This window comes from Stegostoma tigrinum, chromosome 3 (assembly GCF_030684315.1).
Source record: "Stegostoma tigrinum isolate sSteTig4 chromosome 3, sSteTig4.hap1, whole genome shotgun sequence".
NCBI lineage: Eukaryota > Metazoa > Chordata > Chondrichthyes > Orectolobiformes > Stegostomatidae > Stegostoma > Stegostoma tigrinum.
Genome location: NC_081356.1, coordinates 5,114,809 through 5,142,261, shown reverse-complemented (window position 1 = coordinate 5,142,261; position 27,453 = coordinate 5,114,809). Strand labels below are relative to the sequence as shown.

Genomic DNA, 27,453 nt, shown 5'->3' with positions numbered 1-27,453 from the left:
GCTTCTTTTCTAACAAGCAATAGCTGCTACGTCCAGAATTTTAAATTTTCATTCAAAAGCATGTAGCCTTCCTCGCATCTGTATGGTATCAGTGGAGCCATTTGATTTGAAAGCAATGCTTTCCTTTATTTCATTACTAGTTTTGAGTACTGTTGCTGTCTGCTGTGTCATCTCTTGCATAGGTTTTACCTGCTTATTTAATTCACCAATTCTAATTCATCTCCAGCTGCCATTAACCCGTTGTTGTCAGTCAAATGGGCTGCACCACTTCCAGAAGACAACTCTACCCCATCTTCTCAAGCGCAAGTAGCAATTGGCAATAAACACTTGCACAGCCAGTGATGTCCACATCCTGTGAAAGAACTTTTTTCAAATAATTTTTTTTTAACATTTGCATGAAACCATAAGATCATCAGAAATAGGAGCAGGAGTAGGTTGTTGGGTCTCTTGAACCTGCTCTGTCATTCAATAGGATCATGGCTGTATCTCTACCTTTTCTATGTGGAGAAATAAAAGAAAATCTCTTATCAGCCAGCTGCTTTTCCTTGCTTTTCTGTGTGAGCAGTTCTCTCTCAATCCTTTGTTGAAGGGAAGAGAAAAACCACCTTCAGAAACACTGAAATGCCGAATCCTCAACCAGTGAATGAAAGTCAGAGAATCGCTGTATCCTCAATCTCCTATCATCAACACAATGTTGGAAGGAATTCCAGAAACCCTAAAGGAAACAACTTATCAATGCCTGTGATCAGGTCCTGAACCGAAATTGTTCTTCTCTAACATTTTTCCTTTCTTATTATTTGCTTCTCTTGTGTATAGGAATTTTAAGCAAGAAGTAGTTTAATGTATAAATTGTTTGTACCTTTTGCTGTTGGTTAAAACAGTTTGATTGCAATAAGTAGCTCTTTTCACCTAATGGGGGAGGGGGAAGCCTGGTGTGTGTATTCTTATAACCTCAACTAGACAGTTAGGTCAAATTGGGCATTTTACTGGTTTAATCAAACTTTCACATTTGTGACGACAATAGGAATGGAGAGGCTTAGTTGCCAGAGCGCTGTCCTGGTGAGTTGAGACACAGCTGCATTGGCTTTTTGTGAAAGCCTGAGAGACTAGAGACTTTGTGCACAGCTTGATTTTGTCCTCATAGAAAATTGGCATCTTTAAAAGGTGACTGGGATACAGTAACTACAATTACAGTACAGACAATTCAGCCACATTGTGGATTAAGCTTGTACAAAAGAACAGATAAACTTTCATTAATGCCCTGTATCAATGCATATTTATGTAGTGAATTTTCTTGAGGGAAATTCCTGTCACTTGCCAACGTAGCAATTGATCTGGCTCATGCCTGTAAGGATATTAATTTTTTTTGCTTGTTTTATCTACAGAAGTTGGGTCATGATGACCTTGACACACAACTTTGATAATTTTATGTGCTCTGATTTAATTCAAGGGCAGATATGTTCAAAGCTACTAGTTCATTTCGAACTCCTCTTAGTACCGCATTTTCAGAAGATGCACCATACAATCTCTCAACTGCTACAGTGTTGCCTTTTTAATTTTCAAGCATTCAACTTTTACATGTGCTTTCATGTGATAAAAATTACAAATTGGCCCCCTTGAGTCCTACATATTCTCCATTTTTTTTTCAAACAAGTCCAAGGAGTATCTTTTAATGTTTGTCATTTCACTTGCAGTAACCAGAATTCAATTCTCTATGGTTTTCAAACAGCAACTTACTGCTAGTGTGCTTAGGAGACAATTACTCTTTCTACATGTATTAAAAGTAAAAGTGGACGCGTTTAAAATTGGAAATGGGTTGCATGTGCATTTTTAATTTACTGTTATTTTTTACCACGCCAAACTGACTCATTAGGATTTAAAATTGCTGCCTCCGTGTAAAGCTTGATATTTGTAGATACATTCGAAGACAAGGATTCTCTCAGTCTGGGCTTAGAAACCCCAGTGATGAAGCAGAACAAACAGATCGGGTCATGAGCTCTTCCTCATGTGAGGCAGCAATGAACAGTGTTGAAACAAATTAGGCCCTAACACAATTCTTACAGTGGCTCATGTTAATGAAACTATAACTTCCAGTGTATTCTGTGACAAGAATCTGGCTGGGTATTGAGAAATTTGCTGGAACATGTCACTATTTTCCTACAATTTGAAACAAAGAACTGTGGATGCTGGAAATCTGAAACATAAATTACTTGAAAAACTCTTTAGAAGGGTCACTGGATTTGAAATGTAAATTCTGTTTGCTGTCCACAGATGCTTCCAGACCCACTGAGTTTCTCCAGAATTCCTATTTTTGTTCCATTTTGCTACATTGAGTAAAATTTAAAGGTATTCACTCCATGGCCTTGAACTGCTTGTCTTACTGTGGCCTGCAGTACCTCTCCTTCCCAGTCACCACTGTCCTGCTCATTACTTACTTTCCCAAATGTGCTACTTGATGCTGCCTCCTCAGTCCTTCTGTTGACTGAATTCCAACCTATTCCAACACTATCTTGCTTGCATCCTCTCATCTCAGCACTACTCCCCTAAGCCTCCATCACAGCAATGGTTCAGCAGAAAGAAGCACTGATTGACTAAGATACTCAAGGACAGAGTAATGAGTGGGAAAGTCAGAGTGAAATTGAAGAATTCATTAGGAGAGTCAGGCAATGAAATGGCAAGTGGGGGAATTGGGGAACAGTACTGAAGTAGCAAACAGGCAGCAATCTGGATGAGGCAAACAGCAAACATGAGGTAAGTTACTGCAGTTAGTAAGGAGTTTTGAGCCAGGCAGTTCAAAGCAGCTAATAGATTTTTGTTTTCTTTATTGATTCACGGTATAAGGGTATCGCTGACCAGGCAGCATTTATTGCCCATCCCTAATTGCCCAGTCAACTGCATTGCTGTGGGTCTGGAGTCACATATAGGCCAGACCAGGTAAGGATGGCAGTTTCCTTCCCTAAAGGATATTGGTAAACGAGGTAGGTTTTTCGGACAATCAGCAATGGATTTACGGTCATCATTTAGATTGAATTCAATAAAGATCTGGAATTTACAAATTCCACCATCTGCCATTGTGGGATTCGAACCCCAGTTCCCAGAACATTATCTGGGCCTCTGGATTAACGGTTCAGCGATTTATACCATGAGGCCATCGCCTCCCCCTTTCGAATGTAAATATTATGTTATGACTATAACTCCTACTTGTTTAATGCCTTGTTGAAGCAAAGTAATTTCTACTTTTCATGCCATTCTTACGAGTTCTTGATAAGGGACGGACATATAAAGCTGAGAAAAGTAGAGAAGTTATACTCAATGTATTTCAAAGCTTGATTAGATCACACTTGATGTACTATATTCAGATTATATGTTCACCTTCTATAAATTGTCTATACGTGCTCAGTAAACATTTTCTTGAAGAAATAAGTTCTGCTAATGATTGATTGAAAATTTCACATCCCTTTTGACTGATCCATGTGTCTGGAGGTTTGTATTAATATTCCTGTAATTGTGAAAGGAGCAGCTCGAGATTGCACTGTCAGCTTTAAGCAACTGAATAAATTTGATATGATAGAGGGAACAGAAGAATTCTTTCTTAGTTGCTCAGAACCCTGCTCCCACTTTTCATGACTTTCTTTTGTAACACCTTCTGTCCTCACTCCTCTACCCCTACTCAGCCTATTCTCACAACTCCCTCTTCCCTGCGGTCGCTGGTGGCATGACAATTTAAGATGACTAAAATGGGGTCGCAATGGGCAAAGTTTTAGCACTGTTCTAAGAGATTAAATACATGACATGACCATTTTGCTCTGTCAGTTGCTGTTAGAAATGTTCACATTGTGTACTGTAATAGCTTCAACGTTCACTGCGTTGCATTACTGGTGATCAGGATTTCTTGAAAAGTAGTGTTAGTCGCCAAAAATTACGCAGCTCCTCTCCATTTCTTTTCTCTGGGTGAGGAATGAGAAATGCATTCCCTTATAATTAATTTGATTCTGGAACAATGTGTCTATTAATCAACTAGGTTGAAACTTTCATAACCTAATCTACACTTGTCAACTGTTGTGTGCCAGAATGCAGGCAGTATTGTTTTGTTGTATTTATCACACCCTTATAGTAAAACAAATTTACGTTATTGAGAAAAAACCAAACTGCCCCTGTTTTAGTCTGGTGGAGCTTAATGTTAGTTTAAATGGTCCTCAGTTTTTATGGTCGACAGCTGCAGGTAATTGGCTTTTTTTTTCCCCCTCAACAAAAAAGACTAAAGGAGCTGCACAGCATTCATTGCCTTTTAACCCATTATAATAATAATGTATTTAACTTCAGTTTTTAAAATTTGATTTAGTGCAAAGCTGCTTATGGAACAAGTAGCAGAAATGACAGGCAAATGGTGCCAAGTGTCTTTCTGCTGCAAGGGTCACGCGTGAATGGTTGCCAGTTTCTTCATTTTAATGAAAAGATTTCCTGTGACTGAAATAATATTTTGTACAGAAGTACATTGTCAAATTTTCATCTGTGAAATCTTGAGTAAACTGACAGTCAGACCTAAAAGTGCTAAATTTCTTAATGACTCTTCCTTTGTTGAGAAAATTGCAGCTGTTTGATGAAAGAGTTACTGTTAGAAAAGAAATTCTTTTGGGTAAAATTCTTCAATAACATTACCGTAAAGTATGTGGCCCAAGAAAATAGTTCTGCCTGTATTTCAGTAAAAGTTATATCATAATGGCTTCTCAACAGATTACCATTTATGCTCCGTCTCCAAGTTGAAGGTGCTAAAATAAAACACATTTTGGAAACCAAGCAACACACTTCTTCATTTCTTGTGTGCATGAATTACATGCGTGGCAAGTTAAAGGGGCTGACTAGTGTGCGACTGTTGGGTTAGCATGTAGCTACACGTCAACTTGGTCAGTTGGAATAATCAGCTTTCTGGCTTCCCGTTTCACTAATGCCAAGCATATCTTGTAAAGGTTTTTTTAATGTAAGTGTAAATATAGTGACAACATAGGTGATATTTCTTACCGCGGCCCATTGATTTTATTCTGTGTGATTCACCCAAAATCAGCATAAAACTTAAATGCTGCAGAGTTTTAAACACACATTCTAAGTGACACAGGTCTAAAATTAAGTGCTCCTTTGCACTTGTTAAAGTTGTGTTAGAAGCCATACTTACCGTATTGTTGTGGGTGCTGCTAAGTAAGCGGGTGAGCTTCTCTCCACAATAGGACGAAACGATGGAATGTACCACTGATATGCTAGGGTTTACGAACTGAGTCCACACAATCAAATGAATTTGATCAGAAACGTTCCTACTATTTTCATCTATGTCCTATGCCTTTTTTTTAAAAGAAGGAAAAGATCAAATTAAATATACAAATTGACTGGTAATTAAGCCCTCTGATTTAGTGCCTGTGTAGATGTGGATAATCGTGGAATTTATCCAAAAATATCACTCTTGATGAAATAAATAGTAAAGTTAATTTGCCAGGTCATTACAAATCGGCAATCATAATTTGAATAGCCTGTGAAGTGTTATCTGTATAGCATGTTTTGGGTTTCCTGCCCACGTGTGAATCCAATTGAGAGACTTAGCTTGTGGATTGCATGGTGTAATTGCAAGTTGATGTGGGGTCCGAGCAGGTCAGTCATCTTAGAAATCTGACTGTAGAGAGAGGTATAACCAAGCTTAGGGGCTGGGCTGTTCTTTGCCAAACGCACCAAACCATCGTTTTGGGATAAGGATGGGATAGTGTAGGGGGAGGGGCTTAGGTTAATTCACAGGTCGGCGCAACATCGAGGGCTGAAGGGCCTGTTCTGCGCTGTATTTTTCTATGTTCTAAGTAGACCTCTGCTTTGATCAGCTCAAATATGGAAATTGAAATAAAATACCTTAAAATATAAACACGTTGAATTGTTGTCACAAAGAAAATCTGACCTTGAAGAACTTAGAATGTTTCTACAATCATAATAAATGGATTTTGACTAATTTTCTTAAATGCTATTTGTCTGCTGTCATATTTGCTACATTAACTTCTCCATTAGTTTTCTTTCCTCATTTCAGCAATTCTTTGGTAACTGAAAGGATGTGCCTTCCAGCAGCTGTTTTCAAGACGCTGTTTGCAGGGACTTTTGTACCATGTTACTTGAGAAATTAATTGATTTTGGGTGGGGGCATTTTATAATGTCACCTAATCTAGAAAACGGGAATATGGCTTAAGAAAATATGAATATGCACATAGCTACTTGACATCTAGCAGTGTGATTGACAGTCTCATTCATTATTCAGTAAAGCTTAGGTGTTGTAATTCATCGTCTAAAGTCACATTCTTCACTCTGAGCATGCATTCTAAGTGTAGCCTTGATAATGATACAGCAAATAGAAACCAAAGCGAAAGCCTGAATAAACATTTGATGCTATCCTAGAAGTATGTATTTTAGAAATCTATGGATTTCATGGTGATGAAAAGTTTAAATGCATCATCATCATTAATTTTATCATTCATCTTATGCTGACTTTGCAATTATTCAACCACAACATTGGCAACATCAGTAGTCTGCTCACAGTCTACATAACGTCACAGGGTTCAAAATATGTTCTTTTTAAGGGTACTCTTGAGATTTTTGCGAGGACTTTTTGTTTTCGTGGCTCCATTTCCATTTTCATAAATGCCCTCATTAAGTATTGCATTCACATAAATTCAACAAAAATGGTATTCTTCTAGGATTTCCTTTTAAGAGAGAAATTGTAGTTAAAAGTACATGATTAGTTGTTTTAGCTGGAACCCTTCTTGCTATTCTCGACTGTTCCAACACAGTCTTAGCTGATGTCTCATGTTCTGATTTTTTTCATTCTTTCACACTCTTTAATTTTGAAGTTTTGTAATGCTCCAGTGGGGCACCTTGGAAAATTTCATTAAGGTTGATAAAGGCAAGGTTGTTGATGTAGTGCACTTTGATTTCAATGGCAATAAATTCAGAATTAAGTAAGTGATCGGAAACAGAGTAATGGTTAATGGATTCTGCAAGAAAAGTCATTGGACTAAAAATGTCACTGTTTCTCCCCAAATGCTGCCAGACCTACTGAGTTTCTCCAGCATATTTCCTATTTGTATTTGTGTTTAATGAGAAATCAAGCCTACTATTCCCTGACACACAAGTTAAAGAATTTGTTAAAGTGTGCGAAACTCCTCCATTTAACTTGATGTTAAACCCAGGTTGAGAAAAAGTAAGGACTAGGTTTTCTGTACTTAACAAGAATCAGTGTTTATTACAAATAAATAGATTCTAGCTATGGGTAAACAATAATTCTACTGTTTAAAACTGAACCCCTTAAAATCACCCCTACACATACACACACACACACACACACAAACAGATGCAAAGAGAAAGGTATCATGGGCAGAGAGCAAGATTGGAAAGATACTTCGATGATTCTTGTCTGCAGCTTCACTGGATGATCCTTTGGCTTGTTAGGACTTGCTGCTTCTCAATTTATCTTCTCAAGATGGCAGTGGAATAGCAGGGCTGCATGCGGGCTCCTGCCCGGGCACATCTGCTACCACATGCTTGCGTTTTTTTAAACTTGATATCTTTCTTTCTTTGGTTTTGCTTTTTCTCTTTGGAGCCTCTTGCGGCAGGCTATTCGACAAATTCGACATATAAGTTAGAGTGGGCCATCAACAGAATGGCGACTCTCCCAACAACTGGAGGCAGTGGCGAATGCGTTTCCTCACAGCATCTGGAGGCGGTGGTATCTGTGGTAGCATTCAGGGCTGGTGGCAGCAGCAATGGATTTTGCAAGATGGCAGCACGGGCAAGGAGACATCTCAGAGGAGGGTGGCTGAAGTGGAACTCATAGCGAGACCAAGGTGGCTTGGACTAGCATTAGATATAGGGGCTCCTGGCATTGGCAAGGTGGCGGCTGCAGCAGCAGCAGCATGGTATGTCCAGAGCCAGGACTGCTTGTTTTCTTTAATTGTTAATGGGATGAGGGCATCACTGACCAGGCAGCATTTATTGTCCATTCCTAATTGCCCCAGAAGGCAATTCAGAGTCAACCACATTAGTGTGGGACTGGAGTCACATGTCAGCCAGACTAGGTAAAAACGGCAGTTTCCTTCCCTGAAGGACATTAGTAAACCGATGGGTTTTTCCTCAACAATCGACAATTGATTCATGGTCAACAATAGTTTCTTAATTCCAGGTATTTTTATCGAATTCAGATTCCACCATCTGCCCTGGTGGGATTCGAACGCAGGTCCCCAGAACATTATCTGAGTTTTTGGATTAACAGTCTAGCAATAAGAACACTAGGCCATCACCTCCCCATTGAGGCGACTGCAGCCGGGACTCCTGGTTACAGGCAAGTGTGAGCTCAGCATGAGATGCAGCATTGGTGGCGGCACTGTAGGCCCCATGGTGAAGAGATGGCACCTAAAGAACAAAGAAAATTACAGCACAGGAACAGGCCCTTCAGCCCTCCAAGCCTGCGCTAATGGAGATCCTCTGGCTAAACCTGAAACCTATTTTCTAAGGGTCTGTATCCCTTTGCTCCACGCCCATCCATGTACCTGTCCAGATACATCTTAAAAGACACTATCATGTCTGCGTTGACCACCTCCGCTGGCAATGAGTTATAGGCACCCACCACCCTCTGTGTAAAGAACTTTCCACACACATCTCCCATAAACTTTCCTCCTCTCACTTTGAACTCATGACCCCTAAGAATTGAGTCTCCCACACTGGGGGAAAAAGAGTGGTGACTTGCATTGGTGGGTCAGGTGCAGGTGCCCTAGGTGAGTCAATTTAGGACCCTGTCAGTTATCCTCTTTTTGTGGTTTTTTTTATTTTTAAAGTATTCAAAATGGTGATGGGTTGTGAAGCTTTTCATTGTATTTTACTATGTTATTCACTGTAAAATGCTAGTGACAATAAATAAATCAAATTATTTACTTTCACTTGCTGCAAGCACAGAGATTGTGCAGACCACAGCATACCAGCATGATCTGTGATGTAGCATTGATGCAGGGGTCACCCTGATCTATCCAGATTTGCATATTTAACCATGTAATCAGTTCACATGGCAGCAATGTTACATATCCACTCCCTTTGCGCTGAGATTCAACAGAGGTGTAAGTAGCCATATCTTTAGAACATACTTTGAAGCCATTTGAGTGTAGCGAAGAGCTAAGGCACCGAAACTGCTCAAGAATATATAAAACCTGACAATTCTCAGGAATGCAGAATGTTTTTATGTTGTTACAGTCTGGTTGAACATTCAGTGAGTGGATCTCCTCTTTCACAAAGGCTCTGGACTGCTCTTTGGGAGCTGTGATGACCACAAGAATATAGTTGATTGTTTCCCTGTACCTAATGAAATCCAATGTGGCTTTGAATCCCATCACACTTTCCAGCTGTCTTTCGCCATTTTCCCACTGTCATGGACATGGGGTCTTCTGCTGATTGGAATAACCCACAGGTGTGCTCAGGCAATCATTAGAATTCTAATGTCTGGGTTGAGTGCCTTGGCCACCTCTGTCTTCCACAGCAAATAGGCATCCAACAAGCAAGAAAAGAATGTGAAGTTACAAGGGGAGCAGGAGAGAGAGGCTGAGGCTGCGGGACTTGGGGACCACTCTTGTAGGGAAAATGCAGTGGATTCTTTTGTAATGAACACTGCCAATTATTAGCTTTATTTTGGAGATCTGAAATATAGTGGAAAAGATAGGAACTGTCTGGTTAAAATGCTTCATCTTTTTGAATATGCAACAGATGCACTAACTGTGATCTTAACAATCTTTAAAATGTAATTAGGGTGATGAAGATTTTTATTTGAAACTCTTGTCAGTTATTTTCAAAACCACATTTGTTGCTTTCATATATAGTCCTGTGCCAATTTAAATACTGCGGTGTCTAAGAAATTAATACTCTCCTTGTATAATATACAGAGAACAGGACCACACAAGAACAAGTCCTTTGGCCCTCTCTGTGTGCTGACCTTGATACCATTTTAAACTAATACCATGTGCCCCTCTATTCCCTGCCTGTTCGTGTGCCTGTCAAAAATGCCTCTTAAATGTTGCTGCTATATCTGCTTCTGCAACCTCTCCATTCTAGGCATCTACCACCTGCTATATTTAAAAAAATAAATTACCTTGTACATCTCCTTTAAACTTACCCCCTCTCACCTTAAACCTATGCCACCTGGTTTTTGACATTTCCACCCTGGTCAAAAGACTCTGACTATGCACCTTTCCTTGCTTGTCATAATTTTATATATTTCTATCAGATCGCCCCTCAGTCTCTGACACGTGAATGAAAACAATCCAAGATTCTCCAACCATTTCTTTGTAGCTCACAGAGTTGTTAATTATTGAGAATGTTGATGAATTTTCAATAAATTCAGTGTCTACTCTGTACGGAAGATTTTGTTACTATGTGACTGCGTTTGTCTTATCATGAGTTAAAGAGAATGATTAAAAGAGCCCCCAAAAAAATCAAAAAGCAGCGCTGGTAAGTGAAAATGTAGCTTCTACATCTCAAGAACCTTGTCGTTTGATATGTTTACCCAGTACGTCATTGAAATAACCTTAATTCCCCATGTAACGATTCCTACCAATTGTTAACAGTTTTTAAAACCTACTACATTTTTTGAATTTTTGAGTTGATAAAATCATTTTGAGTTTTATTAACTTAACACAATGAGTGTATTTGTTCTTCCTTGTCATGGTTTTATTGTATCATAAGATATCACACATATTTTGTGCTCCTGAGATGCTGCTGGGCCTTCTGTGTTCATCCAGCCTCACAGTTCATTATCTTGGATTCTCCAGCATCTGCAGTTCCCATTATCACTATTACTAGGTTTTGTTTGGAGGGCCAGTATGAAAATGTGTTATGGCAATATTCTATCTATACTTCTCGCTGCCTCAGAAAGGCACCCAATATAATCAATGATCCCTGCAACCTCTTCTGTCGGCAGAAGGTACAAAGCTTAAACACGTTTACCAACAGAGTCAAGAACAGTTTCTTCCCCATTGCTATTAGACTCCTGAATGGGACCCTCAAATGTTAAATTTAATGTTGATCTCCCTCTTTTTGTGCACCTTCTCTGCAGCCAAAACATTGTATTCCTCATCCTGTTCTATTATTCGTGTGCACTTTATATGATATGATCTGCCTGTACTGCATGCAAAACAAAACTTTACACTGCACCGAGGTACATGTGCCAATAATAAATCAAATTAAGTCATAGATATTGTTGTCTATGATTCAGAATGTGCCACAGTGCAGGAAAACTCCGAAACAAGTATTCCTTTGTGCGTTGCCATTTTTCACAGACTGTACTGTTGTGTTAGTTAGATAATCAGCATATTTGAAAATGAAATCTCCTTGCTGTTGCATTTTTCTCCTATAAGTTCCATTTCTTTCATTTCACTCCAACCCTGCCCTCCCCCATTTAGAGTACATATTGTAGTTGAAGCTATCACCTTAAGCAGAGGACCTTAATGGAAGGAAGATTTGTCTTGGATGTATAACAGGTAACTGTTTAAATATAATCCACTTTACAACATGAAAGTTCCATCTTAACACCTAGTTTCAAAGGTGAGCAACTGACTTGCCTCCAAATCTTTGCAGCATCCTGCCTGAATCCTGAATGGTGAAGAAGTCCCAGTAATATTTCCCTTCTTCTGGGAGACAAAAATCTAGGGAGTCTTCAGTGATCCATCCTGCCAACCTGTAGAATTGTAGTATTTGTAGATTGAAACCTGCTCCCCCACAATCTTGTGATGCTGAGTTGATGTTTAAAATGCACTATTTTAATCTGAGGGGAAAAAAAAATCACACATTCAAAGTCTTGTTAGTAACATGTCATGTTTTGTGTAATTTTTTTCCATTATGGTTTATTTATAACTTTTTTTAAACACCATATCCTCATGCTTGCCATTATGATGCCTTTGAGATCATATAACCAATATTATTCTAATGACCTTGTGGCTTATTTGTACTTTAGCATAGATCATTCTGGCAGCTTGTCATATGTCAATAACTGCAGTGCAAGCTGTGGCTTTGTTGGTAGGACTGTAACCTGTGAGTCAGAAGCTTGTGGGATTATGTTCCAGAGGCATAAACATGAAAGCCATGGTTGATATTTAATTATTTAGTAAAGGAGGCTTGTTGTACTCTAGGTGCAGCAAGAAATTAAACATGAAAAGCAAACCAAGTCTGTTCTCAGTTAGACATGATAGATCCACAGCACTATTTTAAAGAGCAGGGATGTTGACCCTCTGTGTTTTGGCTAATATTTTCCTCAATTCACATGACAGAAACAGATAATCTCATTCCTCGTTTTGGAATTTTGTGCTAATTGTGGCTGCGATGTTTTTTCATATTACAGCGGCCACACTTCATAAGTGTTTTATTGGCTGTAAGATGCATAATGTTGTCCTGAGGTTGTGGAGGCAGTATATGCATTCCTTACTTTATCCTGTCTATCGGTCTGTCCCATTTCCAGTCAAATATTCTTTTGGTACCCACTGGTCTGGGTTATCCTTCTAATAAGTAGGTGGTGCCGTACAATGCTAGAATCATATCCCAGAATAAGTCACTGTCCACATGATGATAGAGCTAATTGGTTATACAATACCTGTAGCATTGAGACCCTCGAAATCCCCCTATTGTGAAAATTGGTTTGCCTCTAATTCCTTGTAATCTCTGATACTAACTGTGCTGTTTGCCATGGTGTAATGGTGAGCACGCCGGTTCTTGAGCCCTGCAATCCGAGTTCAAGTCTGGGTGCAGCCTATTTCCTGGTCCGGTTAGTGCTGAGCCTCAGGAAGTCTCGTTCTAAAAATCTTTTCTGATGAAGGGTCTAGTTCTGAAACGTCAGCCTTTGTGCTCCTAAGATGCTGCTTGGCCTGCTGTGTTCATCCAGCCCCACACTTTGTTATCCTGTTTTTCATAAATGCTCGGTTATCACAATGGGCTAGGAGAAACTTGAGACAAATTGGCATATGTTCCAAACTGGGTATAAACCTCAAGTGATATTGCAGTGGTTCAGTAAGCCCTTTAACATGTTGATTCCAAAATCCATAGCCATCTTTGCAGAAGTTCAGGGACACAATTGTGGAAATCAGGTTTCTGTTCTCTAGAACTGTTGTTCTTTTCAAATTTGCTGAAGCCTTGGACAAACTATTCTCCAGTAGTTCCACGTGCTTATTATCCCTCGCATCATAAGCTGGTTGTTAGGATTGCAATTAATGGTACCTGTGCCCACCCAGACAACATTATTTCCACAACTGCACAAGAATCTACCATTGGCCCTCTTCTTCATTTAATCTGTACACGTGACATTAGCTTTGTGCTGTACTTACCCACCACCACATTTCCTGTGTTGTCAGTCTACTTGTCTGATAACTTTTCCATGGTCCTTCTGTTGAAAAGGTGTAAAAATTAGAAATCCTTTTGAAGAGGTTGCAAATTCTTTAAATTAAGCACTGAAAAAAACAAATCTATTGATTTTTGAGCTGTGGCCACAAACTGTGTACATAACAATACTTCTATCCTCTGTTATTGTTGCCAGCTGTACCAGACAGCTGGCAACAATCTTATTTAACTGCAAGCTGAGTCTCTGGCTTTGTACCTTTTCTACTGCAGAAACTGCCCATTTGATCTCTTACCTGACCTCCTCTGATACTGAAGCCCTCATCTCCAGAGTGGACTATTCCAGTGTTTTACTGACCTGCCAATCTCCAGCCCCCCCATAAATATAGTTTCCTCCGAACATCTTGCACCCATCTTCTCCCCCCGCAGAGCTTCAATTTAAAATTCTCGACTTTGTATTTATTTTTTGCTCTTGCTGTTGCTGCAAGCTTCTCCTGAATGTCCAATCAATATTTTTAACTGTTCCTTTACTCACCAAGGGTTCATACTCCTGAACTTACTGCTTTAACTTGCCTGACACCTTCATTTATGACCATGTATAAAGCCTGTATTTTTTGCCCAAGTGCTGGGACTGTGGGCTACTGAATCGTCAGATCCAGAATGATTTCATTCTAGGGTCTTAAAAGTGGTTGCTAGTGAGGTAGGAGATGTATTGATGTTAAATTTCCAAAGTTTCCTAAGTTCAGGAACGATTCCATCAAAATGGAAAGTAGCAAATATAAGCACCTTCTTCAAGAAAAGGGGAGCCAGAAAACCAGAAACAATAGGCCCGCTAACTTGACAGCTGTCGCGGGAAAGTAACTATAGTTGCACATTTGAAAAAAAAACAATTTATCAAGATAGTTATGAAGAATTAGCATGGTTTCATCAAGGGGAATTGTATTTAACAAATGCATTTAAGTTCTTCGAGGAATAATATGCATTGCAGACAAAGGGAAGCTTGTAGATGTCATATGTTTGGATTTTCAGAAGACATTTGACAGCTTGCTATGTCAAAGGTTATTGTGGGGACAAAAAGCTCATGGTGTAAAGGATAACATATTAGCATGGAAAAAGTAGGTTGGCTGAAAACAGAGTATATGCATAAATGGACCTTTGTCTGATCAGCAGGATATGATGAGTAGAGTTTCTCAGGTGTCTGCTGGGGTCTCAACATTTTACAATTCACATCAATGACATGGATGAACGAAGTGATAACGCTGTCGCTAAATTCACGCACAGCATCAAGGTGGTATAGAAGTATGTTGTGGAAAAATTTGAGGTTTGTAAAATCATGAGGGGCATGGATAGGTTGAGAATAGCCAAGGCCTTTTCCCCAGGGTAGCGGAGCCCAAAACTAGAGGACATGGGTTTAAGGTGAAAAGGGAAAGATTTTAAAAGGAGCCTAAGAAGCAGTTTTTTCATGCAGAAGGTGGTTGTGTGTATGGAATGAGCTGCGAGAGGAAGTTGTGGAGGCTGGTACAATTATAGCGCTTAAGAGGCATCTGGATGGATACATGATTAGGAATGGTTTAAAGGAATATAGGCCAAGATGTGGCAAATGCGACCAAATCGATTTAGGATACATGGTCAGCATGCTCAAGTTGGACCAAAGGTTCTGTCTGCTATACATCTCTATGACTCTAAGACATAATGCACTTGCAGGTGGATGTAAATAGGTTAAGTGTTTGGGTAAAATTTTGGAAGATGGAACATAATGTATGAAAATGTAAAGTTCACTTTTTGACAGGAAGAATAAAGTAAGTAGAGTTTTATTTAAATGAAGAATGACTGCAGAATTCTGAGGTGCAGAAGGATCTACGTGTTCTAGTACATGAATCACAAAATATTGTTGTGCAGACACAACATGCAAATCAAGAAAGTTAATGGGTTGCTACCATTTATTACAAGAGGAGTTGAACATAAAAGTGGGAATATGGACCTTTTTAGTTTTGCAGGACATTGACGAGACTGCATTCCAAATGGTTATGCAGTTTTGGTCTCCTTATTTAATGAAGGATGTAAAAGAATTAGATGTGATTCAGAGGAAATTTAAGGGATTGACCCCTGACGTTTGCAGATTGTCTTGTGTTGATTGGTTGGATGGGCTCGACTTGTTTTGAAGAGTGAGGGATGACGTGGTTTAAGTGTGAAGTCTGAATGGTCTTGACAAGTGTGGATGTAGAAAGGATGTTTCCTTTCATGGATCAGAGCAGATGAGAAATTTTAGGAACTTCGGAATTCTCTACCTCAGAAAGGAGTAGAATTAGGGTTGTTGAATATCTTTAACACAAATGCGGATAGGTTCATTATTAGATAAGACAATCTTGGTTATCAGGGGTAGGCGCGAATGTGGACTTCAAAATGCAAACAGAACAGGTGCTCTTTTATAGGACAGTGAAGTAGGCTGAAGGGACCAAGTGGCCTGCTTGTACTCCTGTTTTGTATGCTCAGATAAACAACCAGTCTTGTGCGTGGAAAGTGTTACCTTTGAAAAAAATCATAGCCTTTAGAAGAAAGGAAATCTTGCAAAACTAAATTTGTGCCTGGTATCTACACTTGATCCAATGCACTGTTGACAAAGTGCAGCCATTAGCAGGGTTGACTATTTGACTCTTTTGTCAAATTAGCATTTGTTGCTCTCGTTAATTTAGCAAAAGATGTTTGAACTAAAATTGAATATGTTTCTTCAGATGATAATGACTTATTTGAATATGTGCAGTGTTGCCATACAATTGAAATCTTGGCAGATGAAGTGATGCTTCGCTGAAGCATATGGTGAATTGAAAACGGAAGCTACAATGCAAGCAGCATTGGGTCTCTCAGGAAGCATTTTGAATAATGTATTCTGTGTGTAAATGGCTGTTTTCCCAGTATACTGCTTTGTGTAAAATGAATGTGTTAGGCAAAAATAACTGTAATAAGCAATATCTTTGTGATAGTGCCTTGTGTAATATTCAAGTATGGTTAGGCATAAGTGGAATGCATTTCGCTTGTACAATATTGTACAGGGATTAAAAATACATCAGTATATGAAAACATAGCAAGGATTTCTCTCATAAATTATGAACCAATTTGGCACCTGTACAGGTAAACATTATCTCCTTCATGCCTTTAAGACTCATCTTTATATCTTGTGCACAAATTTAGCTGTACAACGTCCGTTACCAACGGACCACATGAAACACCAGTGGGTGCCACTACCTTCCAGAATCAGTCAGCTTGTTTCAGCTTTCCCAGCTTAAGTCTTGAGCCTTCAGTTCTTTAATTTATTTTCTATCTCCTAATAGACAAGATATCTCATCCATTTGACCCACTTCTGCCTCCCTTGCCGTCTTTCTCATTTAACTGCTGACCATTCAACTCCCCATTCCGTGCCTGCCTCCCTATGCACCCTGCACCCAGCCCCCGCTCCCAGACTAGCTCACTTGTATGTAACCTTCATTCTTCAGATAGTAACTTCCCTTTCAGATTACTGTTATTATCCCCCCCTCAAAACAACCTGCCATTGATCCATCTGCCTCTGAAATCTCTCCCATGTTCATGTTGTCATCTCCAATATCCTTGTTAATTTTTTCTGTCCATACCCTTTTGAATATCTTCAATCAAGTTTATTTCACTGCAGCAGCACTGATATGCATGCAGGATGAAGTGTAAGCTTGAGGTTATCAACTTTGATAGCAAGAATAATCATATTATCTGAACGGCAGTAGATTGGGAAAAAGGGCGCAACGAAAACTGAGTCACTGACAGTAAACATGCAGGTGCAGAAGGCGATGAATAGGGAGAATGGTATATTGGCTTTCATAGCAAGAAGATTTAAGTACGTGAGCAGGGATGTCCTGCCTCAATTGTATCATGCCTTTGTGACACCATACCTTGGGTATTCTATGTAGTTTGGTCTCACTGATGGAGGAAGGACATTCTGGCTGTGGAATGACTGCAACAAAGGTTTACCACATTGATTCCTGGGATGGCAGGACTCATGAATAAAGAGAAATTAGGACTGTATTCACTGGAGCTCAATGAGGGAGGGATTTCATCAAAACCGATCGAATTCTAACAAGACTAGACAGTAAACATAGGAAGGATGTTGCTGGTGAGTAGGCAATCTAGAACCAGGGATCACAGTCTTAAGGATGTGATTAGGACATTTATGACTGAGGAGAGATTTCTTCACCCAAAGAGTGGCTCACCTGTGGAATTCTCTGCTCAAAGTGTTCGAGTCCAAAACATTGAATATTTTCAAGAATGAGTTAGATACAGTTCTGAGGGCTAAAGGGATTAAGGGATATACGGAGAAAACTGGAACAGAGTATGGAGTTGGATGATCTACCACTAACATGATAACTAGTGACACATTTGCAGGGTGGAATGGCCTACTCCTACTCCTTTTTTCTCTGTTTCTATGTCTAAGCAAACCACAGATGACATTGTGATTGCATGACTTTATTCCTTCTTGACATTTGTGCTTTGTTTGATAGGGTTGATCTCAACATCTCCAGAGCCTGCTCTGTCCTACAGCAAGTCTCTTCCAATATAGCTACAACACTGCCAATCTATCTGGCAATGCCAAAATTGCTCAGGTATGACCTTTCCAAAAAAGCAGAACAAATCCAAAGCATCCAGTTACTGCTCTATCAGCTTCCTCTCGATCATCAGTAGAGTGATGGCAGATGTCATCAACGGTGCTATCAGGCAACACCCACTCAGCAATGACCTGCTCAGTGATGCCTGGTTTGGGTTCTAGCAGGGTCACTCATCTCCTAATCTCAATACTGCCTTGGATTAAACATGGTCAAAAGAGCCGAGTTCCAAAGGTGATGTGAGAGTGACAGCCCCGACATCAAAACCACATTTGATGGAGTTGGTACCAAAAAACCTTTGCAAAACTGGAATTAATGGGTATCAGGGGGCAAACCCTGCTGGTTGTAGACATACCTGTCACAGGCGAAGATGGTTATGGTTGTTGGTAGTCAGTCATCTCAGCTTCAGAACATCTCTACAGGAGTTCCTCAGAATTCCTAGGAATGCCATAGGCCTAACTATTTTCAGCAGTTTCATCAATGACTTTCCCTCCATGGTAAGGTCAGAAACTCTCTGATTTAGATAGTGTTCAGCACCATTCATGACTCCTCAGATGCTAAAGCAGTCCGTATTCAAATGCAACAAGATCTGGAAAATATCCAGGCTTGGGCTGACAAGTGCCAAATAACATTCCAGCTACATTAATGCCAAGCCATGACCATTTGTAATAAGAACTAACCTAACAATCGCCCTTTCACTTTCAATGGTGTTACCATCATTTAAATCTCCTATAATCAACAATTGACCAGAAACTCAACTGGACTTGTCACATAAACACTGGCTACAAGAGCAGGTCAGAAGCTAGAAATATTGTGTGGAGTAAGTCACCACCTTCCCAAAGCCTGTCGACCATCTACAAGGCTAAAGTCAAGCATGTGATAGAATACTCTCACTTCCCTGGATGGGTGCAGCTCCATCAACATTCAAGAAGTTTGGCACCATCCAGAACAAATCAGCCCACTTGATTGACGACCCTCCTCGCTGATGATCGGTAGCAGCAGTGTGTACTATCTACAAGATGCACTGTGTAAATTCACCAAGACCCAAGAGTTCAGGAACATTTTTCCTTCAGCGTGCCATCGCAAGTGGATAGGGTGTCAATGAAGGTGTTTGGTTTGCTTGCCTTCCTTGGTTAGGGCAGTGAGTAAAAGATTTAGGACGTCATCTTGCTACTGGACAGTGTGTTGCTGAAGCCACTTTTGGAGTACTGTGTATCCTTCATATAGCAGGGCGACCAGAACTGTATACACAGTACTCCAAAAGTGGCCTCAGCAACACAAGTTGACATGGTTGCAGAAAAGAATTACAAAGATGTTACTAGGACTGGAGTGTTGAGCTGTAAGGAGAGGCGGATAGGCTGGAACTTTTTTCTCTGCAGTGTAGGAGATTAAAGGGTGACCTTAGAGAATCTTTTAAAATCATGAGGGATGTAGATAAGGTGACCAGAAAAGATCTTTTCTCCAGGGTAGGGCAGTTCAAAAACTAGAGGGCATAATTTTAAGATGAGAGGAGAAAGCTTTAAAAGGGACCTGAGGTGCAACTTTTTCACACATGTGAAATGTACTGCCAGAAGATTGGTAGACACAAGTATAGTTACCACATTTCAAAGACATTTGGACAAGGACATGAATAGGAAATGCTTAGAGGGATAGGTGCCAAACATAGAAGTGGGACTGGTTTAGTTTGGGAAACCTTGTCAGCATGAACAAGTTGGATTGAAGGGTCTGTTTCATTGCGGTATGACTCTATGACTCAGTGACGAGTAGCAAATGCATGGGAACTCTACCACATGCAAGTTTCCCTCCAAACACTCACCATCCTGACTTGGAAATATTTCACTGTTGCTGGTCAAAATTATGGAATTCTCTCCTCTACTATAGACTTCAGAACTTTAATAACTGTTCGTGGGTTAAAAGAATCAACAAAAATGAACTGTTACATGTCAAAAGAAGCAGCAGTAACTCTGTCTGAAACAAACTATTAAAGCCAAGGACAAATTTACACAGGAATTGAAAGCAATTAGTCATGTCTTTGAGAAGGAAGAGTCAAAACTACATAACCAGAACTATTTTATCAATTGCTTGATGAATGACTGCCTCAAGCTAAAGGACAAATGATTTCCCTGCAGAAGTATTTATGGAGTTAACTGGAGGAAAACTGCAACATTAGATAGTGCTAAATGTGAAAGGAAGCTACTTCTGACAAGAAGGCAAGCTGCAGTCTTGATGGTTTTGGAGGAGTAGTTAATAATTTGGATGAAAGAATCTAAACAATCATCAATTCTCGCAGCATAGGCCTGAAAAGGGTGAAAATCTGTACAAGATTCCACCAGCAGAATCTCAAAGGACAACACTGTACAAAGATCAAACCCTGGACATCAGAGACAGATACTGCTGGTCAGAATTGGAGCTAAATTCCACCATTAATCGGGCAATAGCCAAATTGAGTTTTGAGGATTAACTTGCCTACTTGAGTTTTGTTTTGGTTGCGACATGCAATAAAGTTTGTCATTGTTTTAGTTTTGATTGTCTTTGAGACTTCTTAACAAGTAATTGAATTAAAGATAACTTCATAGAATCATAGATATCGTAGAATCCCTGCAATGTGGAAATAGGCCATTCGGCCTAACAGGTCCACACTGCCTGTCGACAGAGCATCCCACCCAAACTCATTCCCCCTACCTCTGATTTCCCATGTCTAACTCACCGAACCTAAACATCCCTGGCTGCTATGGGCAATTTAGCATGACCAGCCCACCTACCCTGCACGTGTTTTGTTTGTGGGACGAAACCGGAGCACCCCAGAAGAAACCCACGCAGACATGCGGAGAATGTGTAAACTCCACACAGTCACCCAAGCCTGGAATCAAACCCAGGTTTCTGGCTCTGTGAGGCAGCAGTGCTAACCACTGAGCTACCGTGTCATCCTACTTGTTTGATACTTGCCCACAACAGTCCCTAAAGGCATTGTGGGTCACCTTACAGTACGGGGCATATGGGGGTTCAAGAGTGCATCTCACCACTACCTTCTCAAGGGCAAGTAGGGGTGGGCAACAAAAGTTGGCCAGCCAATGACACTTGCGTCCTACGAGTGAATTTAAAAAAGGCATTAAAATAGTTTAACTACACAAATGTTAACTGACATATTTTCATTGTAAGGTAGAGAGAGCAAACCTCTTAGACTGCAGCAAGGAAACCTTTCTGCTGGCTACTGCATAGAAAGCGCAGCAAGGGAGAGGACAGTTCTCGACCTAACGTTTGGAAATAAGTTAGGGCAGAAGAGCATTCTGGAAATAGTGACCACAACTCAGTTAAATTTAGGATAGTTCAGAGAGTACTAAAAATGTTCATGTGTCAGGGGAACTCTTGTTTACCTTAGTCCAGAAATCGATGTGCCTGTAAATGTAATATTTGTGCATGTTCAGTAGCTGTAATAAACATCTGTTGGATCATTCAATTATACATTTATCAATAATCTGCTCACAGCAAGTAAGTTAATCATGAAAAGCTTTTGAGGAGGTTGCAAACCTTAATTTTAACTTGACATGCATTTTTAATATGTACAGGTTGGATTCCCAGGCCTCAGGAGTCCTAGCAGATGAAAAGAGGCAAAATGACTGTTCCATGATCAATAGCAAGCAGGCATTCATGAGATGTTGTTTCCAAATTAATATTTTGTCCATAAAAACTTGAAAGTTAGAAAATGAATGCAGTACTTCACCGTGTCCTTTAAAGTACTAATTACTTAATTGTACTGACTATTCATTGGAAACCGCTTCAACCATATGTACAACTAGAAATCTAAATTCTTAACAACCTAATTTCAATGACATATCTTTAAACCTGAAACATTTTTAAAAAAAACCATAGTTACTGCATGAAGTCCTGTGAATTCAATGTAAATCTGTGTTTAAAAGGAACTTTTCAATAGTTCAAGTAATTTTAAGAAAAGAGCCAGTCTTTTATTAGTCATGCGCTTGAGAAGATGGTGATGAGCTGTTGTCTGTTGCTCCAGCAGCTTATGGGATGGATGCAGACTCTGGGCTGGCAAGTGGGCAGTTCCAGGGTCTCGATCCAGCCGAGATGAAAAAATGACTATATATTTACAATTCTAGACTGTGCATGACTTTAAGGGGAGAATGCAGGACGTGTTGTCCTGTGAACTTTATACTGTGTTTGTTTTTGTAGACAACCAGTGCTGCGGGTTCCTACAGTGCTTTGAAGGAGCCTTGGTGAGTTGTTGCAGTCCATTCTGACGAAGGACTAGGCTGCACTCATAACATGCATCAGCTGAAGGGTATGAATGCTTTAAATGGTAAATAGAGTGCCAGTGAAGCAAGCTTTTTATTTACCTTGGATGTTGTTAGAGCTGCAGTCATTCATCCGGTGGAGGTATTCTGCCACAGCCATAGAGACCTACAGTACAGGGAAAGATCCTTTGACCCATTGTGCCCACACCAGTCAAAGGCAACCATGTAACTTGTGCCTTGTAGAAAGTGGAAGGCTTTGGGAAGTTAGAAATTAGTCACAGAAAAATGCATTCTCTTGCTGCCACATCTAGCTGATCCTGTGAAGTTTCTGATTAATAGTGACCCCCAGCAAGTTGATTGTGGTGTGGGTAAGCCTTGACTATTCATGCCCCTCACAATTTTATAAACCTTTTTATAAGGTCACCTCAGCCTCCAGCCCTCCAGGGAAAATAGTTCCAGCCTAGTCAGCTTCTCCCGATAGTTCAAACCCTCAAATCCCAGCAACATGCTTGTAATTATTTCTGAATCCTTTCAAATTTCACAACACCTTTCCTATAGCAGGGAGAGCAGAATTCAGCGGAGTATTCCAAAAGTAGCCGAACCAATGTCCATTGCACTGCCTTCATCAGTCCTGTCACTTCAAAAAATTTCTGAAGAAGAGCCTAGGCCTGAAACGTCAGCCTTCCTGCTCCTCTGATGCTGCTTGGCCTGCTGTGTTCATCCAGCTCTACACCTTGTCATCTCAGATTCTCCAGCATCCGCAGTCCTTACTACCTCTTAAGTAATTTACTGCTCTTCTTCAGCTGTCCTAGGCATTTTCAATTGATGAAAATTAGATTTCTGCTTGAGTAAAAAGAACACTTTTTTGTCTATGTTTAGACTCATTGTAGGGATTCTATGTGGAAGCAGGCATTTGGCCCATCCAGTTGACACTACCCCTCCTAAGAGCATCCCAGCCAGTTCCCCCTGCCCCCTGCCCAGACACTATGAACAATTTAACATAGCCAGTTCACCTAACCTGCACATTTTTGGACTGTGGGAGGAAATCAGAATATCTGGAGGAAACCTATGCAAGTACGGGGAAAATTTGCAAGCTCCACACATTCACCCGAGGCTGAAACTGAACCTATGTCCCTGGCACTGTGAAGGAGCAGTATTAACTACTGAGTAACTGTGCTATTCATTAATATTGAGGATATTTTTGGTCAAATAATATTTCTTGAAATCAATGGAAGATTGAGTAGAAAGGTACAAAGGCTGTTGATTGGTAATTTCTATTTTACAATATTACCCAAAGCTAACATTACTCCAGAGTTAGGTTAATAGGAGCCTATGAAGTACAGTGCATTCTGCCAAAAATTCAGTTACAAGTGATATCTGAGGGTTATTTAGTGTGAGCCTGACAATTTTTAGCCTTTATATTTTGAAAATAAAATACATAATCTTTATCACCATCTCAGTTTATTTAGTTTTTGTCTGCTCACACTGTTCTGACTCGATTGATCGGCCTAGCCAAGCAGACTCATTGGTATTGAGCTTGGTGGAGAAAAAGAACAATGTCGAGCTGGATGAATACAGCAGGCCAAGCAGCATCAGAGGAGCAGGAAGGCTGATGTTTCAGGCCTAGACCCTCCTTCAGAAATCCATTTTACTATAATGGAAATACAATGGAAAGTTAATGGAGCCCAACAAGGGCACCCCTGAGTAGAGCGGTGCAGGAGAACTGCATAAGATGGACATTGATGGCAGTGTGGTTAGTGGCCAATAATAATGGCAAGGAAATTTGCGGATTGGTGATGATGTGGGAAAAATGGGATAGCATGGAAATTATAAGACCATAAGACATAGGAGTGGAAGTAAGGCCATTTGGACCATCGAGTCCCCTCTGCCATTTAAATCATGGCTGATGGGCATTTCAACTCCACTTCCCTGCACTTTCCCTGTAGCCCTTGATTTCTTGTATAGTTATGAAGTAAAGGTATGGAAATTGTGACACTTGAAGGGGGAACATGATGGAGTTGTTTAAGTGTACTGATTTCATTGAAAAGTGACAAAGAAAATCACTATTTTAGCCTTTCATAAATAATGATTAATTGTGTATCACCCATAGGGAAGATGCTGCTGTATATATTAAGCTGAAGGCGCAAATTAAATACTATGTAGTAAAGCTGAGTAATGTTCTTCTGACTTAGACCACAGTTTATAAAATTTGAGAAATGTAAATTGGATCCAATTTCAATTTAAAAAATGAAGAAACAGACTATTTTTATAACAGCTTACAAAATAAGTCTGCTTTAATTTTAAAATAACTTTCACATTTAAAACAAAAATTGAAAGCAAAAATATGTAAATATTTTAGCGATTAGTTTTACCCTTTGATCACAGCATGTATTTTTATGCTGTTTGTGAGGCTGTGAGCAAAAATATCCTGCCTTTATGTTCTATCCGAGTTCTTTAACCTACACTTAGTGCTGAACTGGCAGCAGTAGAAGTTTATCTGCCACTGCCAAATTCTCAGAAGCTGCTATGTAGTTTGTGATTTATAACAAATTTTTGGCATACTGTACCTAGTATGGGAGCCAGGACTCAAAAGTGTTCATTCCTAATATTAAACCCAAAAAGATTTGGCAGAACCACGTGTTTTTATAACGTCCTCCATCCAACCTGTATGATTCAATGGTTGCTCATGGTTCCCAATTAATTTATTTTGCAATATTTTAATAAAGTTAGCAATTCCTCCTTTTGTTGCTTACTGTGGGTTGAAGGAATCCTTGATAACAGGGTACAGAGCTGGATGAACACAGCAGGCCAAGCAGCATTGGAGGAGCAGGAAAGCTGACGTTTTCTGAAGGAGCATCTTGACCCGAAACGTCAGCTTTCCTGCTCCTCTGCTGCTTGGCCTACTGTGTTCATCCAGCTCTACACTTTGTTATCTCAGATTCTCCAGCATCAGCAGTTCCTACTATCTCTGAGGGAATCCTTGTTTTGGCAGTAAAGAAGGAAAATGGGCATAATTATGTGATTTGAGAGCACCAACATCTCAAGTATGAACAAGAAAAGATGTTGGAGAATCAGAGCTGCAGTAGGAATCTTGATAGCATGTATGGTTGGGACCAAAATGTTGCTATAGTACTGATACTGGGAAAGTACTAGTAAATTTCCATGGCTTCACAGGAGAGCGAGAAAGCGAGCATGAACACATCATAGGAAAAACACGAGTCACAGTATCTGGAAAGAAAGAACAACATAAATTTTTACTTTTATTTGGGAAATATAAGTATACTTTTATTTCATCCTGAAATGCATTATAACATGTGGAGCTTGTTCAAGGAACATCTAATGCGTGTCCTTGATAAGCATGTACCTTTCAGGCAGGCAGGAAGTGGTCAAGTGAGGGAACAGTGGTTTATTAAAGAAATTGCATCTCTTATCAAGAGGAAGAGGGAGGCTTATGTAAATATGAGGCGTGAAGGCTCAGCTAGGGCACTTGAGATTTATAAGTTAGCCAGGAAGGACCTGAAGAGAGAGCTAAGAAGAGCCAGGTGGGGACATGAGAAGTCTTTTGGCATGTAGGATCAAGGAAAACCCTAAAGAAGAGGCACTAAATGAATATTTTTCGTCAGTATTCATACCGGAAAAAGACAATGTTGTTGAGGAGAATACTGAGATACAGGCCATTAGACTAGACGGGATTGAGGTTCACAAGGAGGAGGTGTTAGCAATTCTGGAAGGTGTGAAAATAGATAAGTCCCCTGGGCTGGATGGGATGTATCCTAGGATTCTCTGGGAAGCTAAGGAGGAGATTGCAGAGCCTTTGGCTTTGATCTTTGTTGTCATTGCCTACAGGAATAGTGCCAGAAGACTGGAGGACAGCAAATGTTGTGCCCTTGCTCAAGAACGGGAGGAGTGACAATCCTGGTAATTATAGACCAGTGAGCCTTACTTCTGTTGTGGGTAAAGTGTTGGAAAAGGTTATAAGAGAGAGGATTTATAATCATCTAGAAAGGAATAATTTGATTAGGGATAGTCAACACGGTTTTGTGAAGGGTAAGTTGTGCCTCACAAACCTAGGTGAGTTCTTTGAGAAGGTTACTAAACAGGTGGATGACGGTAAAGCGGTTGATGTATATATGGGTTTCAGTAAAGCGTTTGATAACGTTCCCCATGGTAGGCTATTGCAGAAAATACAGAAGCATGGGATTGAGGGTGATTTAGTGGTTTGGATCAAAAATTGACTAGTTGGAAGAAGACAGAGGGTGGTGGTTGATGGGAAATGTTCATGCTGGACTTCAGTTATTAGTGGCGTATGGCAAGGATCTGTTTTGGGACCACTGCTGTTTGTCATTTTTATGAATGACCTGGATGAGGGCGTAGAAGGATGAGTTAGTAAATTTGCGGATGACAGTAAAGTCAGTGGAGTTGTGGACAGTGCGGAAGAATGTTGTAGGTTACAGAGGGACATAGATAAGCTGCAGAGCTGGGTTGAAAGGTGGCAAATGGAGTTTACTGCAGAAAAGTGTGAGGTGATTCACTTTGGAAGGAGTAATAGGAATACATAGTACTGGGCTAGTGGTAAGATTCTTGGTAGTGTGGATGAGCAGAGAGGTCTCGGTGTCCATGTACGTAGATCCCTGAAAGTTGCCACCCAGGTTGATAGGCTTGTTAAGAAGGCGTACAGTGTGTTAGGTTTTATTGGTAGAGGGATTGAGTTTCGGAGCCATGAGGTCATGTTGCAGCTGTACAAAACTCTGGTGCAGCCACACTTGGGGTATTATGTACAGTTCTGGTCGTCGCATTATAGGAAGGATGTGGGAGCATTGGAAAGGGTGCGGAGGAGATTTACCAGGATGTTGCCTGGTATGGACGGAAGGTCTTGTGAAGAAAGGCTGAGGGACTTGAGGCTGTTTTTGTTAGAGAGGAGGAGTTAAGAGGCAACTTAATAGAGACATACAAGATGATCAGAGGATTAGATAGGGTGGACAGTGAGAGCCTTTTTCCTCTGATGGAGATGGCTAACACGAGGGGACGTAGCTTTAAATTGAAGGATGATAGATATAGGACAGATGTCAGAGGTAGGTTCTTTACTCAGAGTACTCCTGCAACAGTAGTATACTCGCCAAGTTTAAGGACACTTAAATGGTCATTGGATAAACATATGGATAATAATGGAATAGTGTAGGTTAGATGGGCTTGAGACT

At 40.1% G+C, this 27,453-nt stretch overlaps 1 protein-coding gene across 4 annotated transcripts in view; it reads left to right on the top strand.

The window, feature by feature from the left end:
• The window catches only part of LOC125450901 (transcription factor RFX3-like), a 235,452-nt gene that overhangs the window by 67,792 nt on the left and 140,207 nt on the right, over window positions 1-27,453 (top strand). Inside the window, exon 3 of one of the 4 annotated variants that reach the window (XM_048527265.2) lies at window positions 11,460-11,537. The exons of 2 other annotated variants lie outside the window; for them this stretch is intronic. Coding sequence is in view for 1 of the 2 variants with exons in the window: in XM_048527263.2 (XP_048383220.1) it covers window positions 22,287-22,302 (16 nt within the window). In the remaining variant the exon portion in view is untranslated. Of the gene's footprint in view, window positions 1-11,459; window positions 11,538-22,252; window positions 22,303-27,453 lie in introns of those variants that run through there. One more of the 4 variants, XM_048527263.2, reaches the window with a different exon arrangement.